Source organism: Psammomys obesus, unplaced genomic scaffold, assembly GCF_907164565.1.
Source record: "Psammomys obesus unplaced genomic scaffold, mPsaObe1.curated_primary_1811, whole genome shotgun sequence".
NCBI classification, from domain to species: domain Eukaryota; kingdom Metazoa; phylum Chordata; class Mammalia; order Rodentia; family Muridae; genus Psammomys; species Psammomys obesus.
In genome coordinates, this window is record NW_026587216.1 from 17,251,507 (window position 1) to 17,260,867 (window position 9,361).

The following is a 9,361-nucleotide window of genomic DNA, read 5'->3' on the forward strand; positions in this document are numbered from 1 at the left end:
GAAAGAAAGAAAGAAAGAAAGAAAGAAAGAAAGAAAGAAAGAAAGAAGGAAGGAAGGAAAGAAAGAAAGAAAGAAAGAAAGAGGCTCAGTTGGTAAAGGTGTTTGCCTTTCAAGCATGAGAACCCGAGCTCAATTCTAGAACCTACACGAAAGTGCTGGGTACACCGAGTCCACTTGTCATCCCAGCACTGGACAGCTGCAAGCCTGGGCTCACAGGCTAGCCAGCTTAGCTTTAATCTGTGAGTTCCAGGCCACCCTGCTTCCCAAAGCCGAGGAGGATTCCTGAGGAACAAACCGGAAGTTGTCCTTGGGCCTCCACAGTCACACACAGGTGCACCTATACACCCACAAGAGTGCTCATGTGCACAGAGAGATAGAGAGACAGAGACAGAGAGAGCAAGAGAGCAAGAGGGAAAGAGAGAAAAAGAGAAAGAGAGAGAGACTATAATATGAGGATGCTGGGTCCAAAACTTAAATCAAGTAACCCATTCATTCATGTCTGAAAGACAAAAGCATCACGTAGGCCCGAAGCAAAGGTATCTAGAATCTCCAAGTGACCTCACAGAGCAACTGGCTCCCTCTGCACTGGAGAAGCACCCAGCAAGCCCTGAACCTCAGGATGAGCTGTTGAACTCCTGACAATTGTTGCAGCAGCTAGGATGACCCCACATCTGCACAACTCGAGAGGTTTCACCTTCCCAGAGAACCAACAATCATGTGCATGCTCTGCTCTCTAGACTCAGCTAGAATGTGGAAACTGCACGTGTAATTTTAGCCATCTGAGGTTACTCCCTCCTAATTTCAACTATTTATATTTGAAGGTCACATGCAGATTACACTCTCACAGCCTTGAGCCACCGCAGTTTCTGAAAACAAAATTCTCAGACACAATCAAAGAAACGAAGGAGGAAGCAAGGCACATGCCTGCGCAATACATGATTAGGTCACCTGACTCTTCATGGATTTTTATTTGTTCCTTATGAAATCTCTCTCTCTCTCTCTCTCTCTCTCTCTCTCTCTCACACACACACACACACACACACACACACACACACACACACACACACTTTCCAGTATGCTTTGCAAGTGAATTGTTGTAAAGAGACCCTTTTCCTCTGTCAGCACTATGGCTGGGCTGCATCCTAAAAATGTCCTCTACAGCATTCTGTTCTGATCCCAGAAAGGTCAGCCTGCTTGAATGTATTTGGAAAATGTTAACATCACTTTCTCCCCAGGAGCAAAGACAAAGGAGGCGGCATGGCTGTGGGAAGCTCAGCAGATGCAGGAATGGCCAGGGCAAGAGGATGGAATGTGGAAGGCCCATCTTTGATTGGTCCCCAGCCACCGCCTTCGGTTCTCAGCTTTATTAGAAATAATGAGGTGAAATCTTACACTTGCCCTTGGAGAAGATCCAGAGAGCATTAGATTCTATCAAAGAACAAAGCTAATTGCATCATTTGGGGGATTCATAGCTCCTTTTTCCGTTTTTATTACCATCCCATGAGAGAAATGTTATTAGCTACCTTTGGGACAGCATAAAATACAGCTATCACCATAGTAACCGAAACACTGCATTTTTCGTTACTGAGGCAGCTACAAGGTATGGTTTGCATTAAGAAAGCGATTTTAATTCCAGCATTCTTTAACTTCAAAAAGGTATTTATTTGAAGCATGGAAGAGTAAGAGTTGGACATTTGGTCCCAACGTAATGCCTCAAAATATCACCAGGTCCCCGACGGACAGTTTTTTGAGCGTTAATGAATCAGATTACTGCTCACAATACATCCAAGAAGCTAAATAAATTAGGTCTGAGGAGGTGAGTCAGTGGGAAAGTGTTTGCCACGCATGTGTGAGGACTTGAATTTGAATCTCTAGAACCACAAGAAAGCTAGAGACAATAGCCTAATTCTGTAACAGCAGCATTCCTACAGCAAGATAGCAGAGACAAGGAAATCCCAGGAAGCTCACTGGACAGGGCCTCAGACAAGGCAGGAAGCGAGACTGACAACCTCTGAGCTCCACAAATGCTCCCTAGCATACACACACACTTTCTTTCATGCACATGAATACACACACACACACACACACACACACACACACACACACACACCTCCCATACTCAGATTTTACAAATGAAACTGTACCAAGCACTTTCCTGTGTGGCCACAGTCACTGGCTCCTCAGTGGCATTCTCCTGGTCCCCATCTGCTGACTGCCTTGGACAGTAATTGTTTACCGAGTGTCCCTGGATGTTAAATAGTCATCTTCCTAATTAGAGAACTCCTGAAGGCAGGAGCCAACACTGTGTCGCCAACATCTCCAACAGCAACTTGCATTTAGCCATCTCTTAAATCTCTTAAACAGAAATGCAATATCATGGTTGGGAGACATGTCATCCTGGGAAAAATTATGAAGACTCTTTCTGTTCATTTGCTACACAGCTATTCTCTTTCTTTTCCAAGATGAGCGACTGTAATGCAGCCGGAAAACTGTACATAAGAAACATTTCCATGACACGTTTTATGAGTATGCTTTCCTCATCCATTTTCTTTAAGTCTTTTGGTTTGGTTTTCAGTGTATGATTCAAAAACCTTACCTGTGTCAAGAATTAACACGGGCAGCTCACTGTTGAGAGGTAGGGTATTAAGTCCACAGCATAGCAAAACTTCCTTGACTTTACTAACATTGAGTTTAAGTGTGAACACATGCATCCAGTTACAACGGTTCTGAAGTCTGTTCTCTATCCTCTCTAGGGCATTTCTTCACGAATCTCCTAATGCCTTGAGTTTGCTTCACTTCAGATTTCTCCCATCACTTTGATTTGCAACTTTGGCCCACACATTGACCTCAGAATCTCATCTTGGTGCTTGTTCATCTGGTCAACTTTGGTAGTCAGATACAATTGATGATTTGCCTACAAGGGATTATTTTATTGATCTAAAATTTCGTCAGTGTTGTAAGTGTTTTACCATGGCAGTATATGGGGCATATTATGAATCTTAAACACCATTTTTTTTTGAGACAGGGTTTCTCTGTGTAGCCTTGGCTGTCAGGACTTGCTTTGTAGACCAAGCTGGCCTCTAGCTCACAGAGATGCCCCTGCCTCTACCTCCCCGAGTGTTGGGATTGTAGGCATATTCCACTGTACCTGGCTCCATCACTATTTTTATGCTCAACCCAGAGACCATTGAAACCCACACAAACTTCCTCTTGTAATCTGCCTGAATAGTTAGCTCTGGTAGGGTGGTGTGAAAACCTTCACTGACTTGTGCAGAAAAAAAACCCTACACATTGACTGTTGTATTTCTTAATAGAATAAGGACAACAAAAGCTTGTGGAGGTATGAATAATGCCATCATTTTGTAAAGTTCTGGGATGAAAATAACATATTAACTACAAGTGCCTTTGTTGTTGTCTAAGAAATTAGAGTCTCACTGTTATCCCAATGGCCTTGAACTTGAGATCTTCTTGCCTTAGCCTTCTGCAACAGCCCCTTTAATTGCTGTCTCCCCACCCCCATCCCAGTACAGTGGGCTTTCTCCACTTATGTCACCTTGGGTTTGGGAGCAGATTGGTTGCTAAGGAACTGTCCTGTTCACTATTGGAACCCATGCTGAGTTTTCCAGACACTGGCAGCAGAAGATGAGATTTGGCTCCCAGGATGCAATTCCTCATTTCTCAGTCAATTTGAAGCCAAACCACATGACTGCAACAGTGATGATCCAGCTTTCGTACTAGGACCTGAGCCTTTGAAGCCAATGATTCTATAGGTTAGGAGTGAAGTGACTGTGAGGTATTTATTTCCATGGCTGTGAACCCTGGGAACTTGTGCACCAAAAAATTGTAAAATCTGTTGATATTAGCTGTCCCTCAGCGAGAATTAATGCTAGTGTAGAAAATCTGTTAGGAAGGCATGGCAACAATCCAGCCTTTTCTGGGAGCAACATGTGAGTATACACTAGATAGACATTTGCTCCCCTTGGTCAAAATTGGGATTCTGATATGTCACCTGGCTTATTTGATTGTCACTTTTGATTATGAGAAGAGAGAGAATGTCCTTCTAAAATGCCATGGTGATATTAGAATTTCTGTTAGTTGGGGTCTATGTGCGTGGGTGTGAGTGTGTGCATGTGTGTGTGCGTGTATGCATGCATGTGTACGTGTGTTCACGTATATGTGTGTGTGCTCATGTGTGTGCATGCAGGTGGGGTGTGTGTGTGTGTGTGTGTGTGTGTGTGTGTGTGTGTGTGTGTGTGCTGGGAAATACTAGTCCAGATGCTAGTCTAGGATCCAGCACTGGGGAACAATGCTAGTTTAAGTTCTGACTTTCATTTTAGTATTGGAACTAGGTTGTCTAAGTTCAGGATGCAGTCTTCCTAATTGTCCAACTAAACTGTGTCTCCCGTGGGACTGAGAGGATGAAATGAGACAATCAGAACTAAGCAGCTTACATGGGACCATATTACAGTGAGCTGTCAGCATTGGTTAGCATTATTTTATAGAAAATCATCTCTCTACAAATCTTTGGCTTTTTATTAAATGCCTTTAATTCAATGTTGTCATAGAAACTAAGAATTCTTCTCTCCAGGTTTGCTTCTTAAAAGGAGATGAAATCTCAGCTGTGGTCAAAGGGCATGCCGCAGGGCTGCTTCTCATCCTGATGCTTGAATACAGCTTCTGTGCTCTGCTGTGACAGACTGACCTTCTTGTCTGCCTACTCGGCCTGCCCAGAACATGCCAACTATGCCAAGCCTCCCTCACCTCTGAATGTGTCCTCACACTGTAGTCCTCCTTTTCTCTCCCACAGCATATTTGAGACTCTTGATACAATGCTCACAGGCTTTCTCCTCCTTTAAAAAATTCTGTGACAACCCCTACCCCCGCATCCCCTGATCCCCCCAAAAAGTAACAGCCTAGATAGAAGCCATTGAAGAGAACTCTTAAAAATTATGATAAGGATGCTCCAGCGAGTATATGAGTAACACAAATTGGACTTCTTTTTCTTCTTCTTCTTCTTCTTCTTCTTCTTCTTCTTCTTCTTCTTCTTCTTCTTCTTCTTCTTCTTCTTCTTCTCCTTCTCCTTCTTCCCCTTTCTTCTTCTTCTTCTTTGGGGAGGAGAAGTCATAAGGGTAGGGGGCAGATGTGGAAGGACTAGAAGTGAGTGTGTCTGGGGTGCATTATATGAAATTTCTACATAATCAATAAAATATTATGGAAAAGAATCTCAATTGTGCAGAATCAGGCATAAAATCAGCAAGGTGCCTACACGCAAGCATACGCACATGCGCGTACACACACACACACACACACACACACACACACACACACGATTGTATAATATATAAAAGAACTTGAACATTCCTCTCAATGTAAGATCAACCAAAAAAAAAAGACGTTTTGAAGATTCAAAGAATAATTTCAGTTATTTTAATGGCTTTGGAAACACAGGGACATTATGTGGTGGTTTCTTCCACCCATGGATAGGCAGCTTATGACTTAAGAGCCATTCATCACCCAGTCCTTGTCACCGCCTTTCCCCATTGGTTCTCAGTGTGAGTCACATGCTTTGGGTTTCTTTGAAAAGATCTGTGTAAGGTCTCAGCATTTCATGGGCATCTCCCACATCCCACAGAAGCTGTGCTGAGTTCCCTCATCCATCACAATGAGCAACAAATTCCTGGGCACCTGGAAACTTGTCTCCAGCGAGCACTTTGACGACTACATGAAAGCTCTGGGTGAGAAATACTCCACAGCGAATGTCCCTTTAAAGAAAGATGCACAAGATTTCCCTCTAATGTTTTCCCCCCACAGGAGTCTGCGGAATGTTGCGTGGGCTGAAATGCAATCCCTCTGTCATTCATAAAATTTACTTCCACTTTGTTGGTACTAAATTGTTAGAACTTAAATGAAGCTATTTAAATGCATGGAACTTGAAGGCAGGTTCACAGGTTTGTCACTGGAGATTTGCGGAAAAAATATTATAATTTAAGTCAATCCATATTCTGGGATTTTCTGAAAGGCAGTTTAATAGAAATTAATGTGCACATAAGAGTAAGAGTTAAATACCAGGAAACGACAACTTAAAATTTTAATCTTTATCCAAACTAAAAATTATTTTTCTTTCTCTGCCTTGAGTTTGTCCATTATTAAATAACAGTGTAAGTGTGTGAAGCTTGACAAATGAAACATTTCCTAGATGAAGATTTTGTAACCTGTGGAAGTTCTGCTATCAAAAGAACTGGTTGACTACAGTGAGTCTGAACTCAGTCACACTAAATCTGCACATCCCGGTGTTGGAAGACAGAAAAGAATGATGGACAGTTTGGTTTGGTTTGTGTTTTCACCAGGCATATTTCAGAACTACGAAATGTCAGAAATGAGATTCTACCAAGAATCTGATGGGGGTTGTTCTGTATATCCATAGCTCCTACTGACAAAGAAGATATTACAGAAAGGTGTGTGTGGAGGGGAGATAATCTCATTGGAAGAAGCTATAACGTTTGCAAATACAAACTAAAATATCTTTAATGTATCACACAAATCTGAAATAACTTATTTTATGCTGAGGGTAGCATTGGGCATGGCCAAGTGGACAAATTGAACTCCTGCAAATGAATAGTTTTATTTTGCAATATATAGGCATCACTGTTGTAAGACTACACTAACACGTTTGTGTCACTAACATGCATTTTCTCTCACTGGGGAAACGTACAAGGAAGTCCTTGGTAGGAAGTCCTGCCATCTACTCATTGAAGGTACCGCTGAACACAGAATACGGCCACCACCGTCCCTCAGACATGCTGTTTACCCTACACAATCTGACCTCGCCTTGCTTTTCAGGTGTGGGGTTAGCCAACAGAAAACTGGGAAATCTGGCTAAGCCCAATGTGATCATCAGCAAGAAGGGGGATTATCTGACCATAAGAACTGAAAGTGCCTTTAAAAATACGGAGATCTCCTTCAAGCTGGGCCAGGAGTTTGAAGAAACCACAGCTGACAACAGGAAAACCAAGGTAATATGTAATATTTTTCCCTGAAAGTTGTTCCATTGACTATCGAGAGGCAGGATTATTTCTTTTAGGATTTATAGGGGGCGGGAGGAGAATGAATGTGACTTGTTGAGACATAGGTCACAGAAGTTGAGGCAAGCCAACGACACGAACTTGTCTTTGCAGAGCATCGTGACACTGGAGAGAGGCTGCCTGAAGCAAGTGCAGAAGTGGAATGGTAAAGAGACAACCATAAAGAGAAAGTTGCTGGATGGGAAAATGATTGTGGTAAGAATCTTCCCAGTTCTCAAGACAGAAATGATGCCGTACAAATACATTGATTATGCTTCTTTCAAAATGTTTCTTGTTATTTAGAATACAAATTGGCAATAATGCCAAGAATAAAGTCAGTTAGTTCTTGAGTGGAAAACCATGTAAAAAAAATTATGTTTGAGTCTTACACATATTAGGTCAAGATTTTTAAGTAGTAGTATCTATAAATAATAAAGTTAACGAAAATATGGATAAATGTCATTTGTTTAAACTTACAACCAAAAAAGTAAGCCTATACTTCAAAAGTAAAATATAACCCTGACAGGCTCAATTATAGAATGTTTGTAGTAAAAGCGCTTTACTCTCAGGAGTAGTTAAGAACTTATAATATCAAAAAATGCAATCTGAGCCCTAAGCTCTGGAGACCTTTTTTACTTAACAGATCAGTATGAGGAAAGAGTCCACAAGGTGGACCCTAAGGAAATGTCAAGACAGTGGCTCAGTGCTCAGGAATGAAAACACATTAAATATACACACAGTCCTCAACTGTGTGAATATTTCTTTTAGCGTGTAGTGTGTCTTAGCTCTTACTGGACAATAGATGGACATAGGGTCAGTTATAACATGGGGGCCTCATTCTAGGTCAACCCAGACAAATCTCTTAGGAAATGTATTTGACTGCTCTCTGGGTAAGGCAAACATGAAAAACACTTTTTTATATTAGTCACTATTCTCCTCGTGATCAAAACCAGATAAAAGAGCGTCTTCAGAGATAAGAACTAATTTTGACCTGCAGCTAGAGGAGATACCACGGAGAGCAGAAAAGCTGCTTCAGGCTGGTGGTCATGAACATCAGGTTGCAAGGAAGGATAGACATTAATGCCAGGCTACTTCCTCTGTCCTAGTCTAAGGCCACAGGCCGTGGAATGGCACCTCTCTAATTTAGCATGTGTCAGGTCTTCAGGTCTCTCCACCTCACTTAACCCAGTGTAGGTTCTCCCTCACAGATGTGCTGGGAGGTTTGTTTGTCTTTGTGATGGATGGTTCTAGCTCCCACAAAGCTGACAACCAACTTTAAACATTATAACTGTGAAAATTTTCTTAGATTTAAATGCACCTGAACTATGCACAAAATTTCTGCTTAATAAAAAATTATGTATAGTATGAGATTGATTTTAAAAGCTTTTCACAAATTTCAGTGATCATAATTGTGACTAGCCAGAGAGTTGGCATATAGATATTTTATTCCTTTCTAAATGTAATCTTACAAGTTTGTTGCAAAGAGCTATTTTACTGCAAATGTCCTGCTCTCTAACTTATATCCTCTTTTAAGGAATGTAAGATGAAGGGTGTGGTCTGCACCAGAATTTATGAGAAGGTCTGAGAAAATCGTTGTGCTCGCCTAAGAATGGGAATCATTCAGCAAGACTGGAGGACACTGCAGTCTGGTTTTTGCATTTGTCATAACATGTCTTATAGGGAAAGGTTTAAATTGAGAATTAACCTAAAATGTTAATTTAGACATTTTCCATTTTCATCCATGTCTTCATATGTTAATCCTTCCATATTGACCAGACACAAAGACATCCCATAAAAATCGCTGTCTGCTAAGTGACAACCTGGGCCGTTGATCGTACTGTTTGAAATAATGGTAAAAAGAAGAAATCAAATACACAAAAAAAAGTAAGAGCATTGTCCTGAACAGTGATAAATGTCTCCAGAGGTCTGCACAGTTATGAGGCAGGGGAAATCACAAATAGACAAAACAAGAAGAGCTGGGTTAAATTGGGGGTGGGGGGGAGTTCTACTTTCAGCAAACTGAAGCAGCCTCTATTCCATTTCAGCCAAAGCTTTGTAATCTACAAACAATGAGATACACAGCTATTATGGACACTGAACTGTTATGACGAGTACATGTACCTATGTACCTGTGCTTTCCAATTAATTAACACATTTCCTCATTCTCAGATAGCTTCTTCATCTCCCTCCCCAGGTAATATTTTGCTCTGCCTCAACATACCAGAAGCAAGGATGGTACTGATTTGGTTCTAGATTAGTTTTGCCTAAAATAGAACCAGACCTCGTGCATTCATTTCTAT

General features: G+C 41.4%; 1 protein-coding gene across 1 annotated transcript; it reads left to right on the forward strand.

The window, feature by feature from the left end:
- The first annotated feature begins 5,662 nt into the window (after positions 1–5,662).
- Positions 5,663–8,646, forward strand: Pmp2 (peripheral myelin protein 2). Its single transcript, XM_055603487.1, has 4 exons — positions 5,663–5,735; positions 6,841–7,013; positions 7,176–7,277; positions 8,596–8,646. The coding sequence occupies exons 1-4, from the start codon at positions 5,663–5,665 to the stop codon at positions 8,644–8,646; spliced, it is 399 nt and encodes a 132-aa protein (XP_055459462.1).
- The last annotated feature ends 715 nt before the right edge of the window (positions 8,647–9,361 follow it).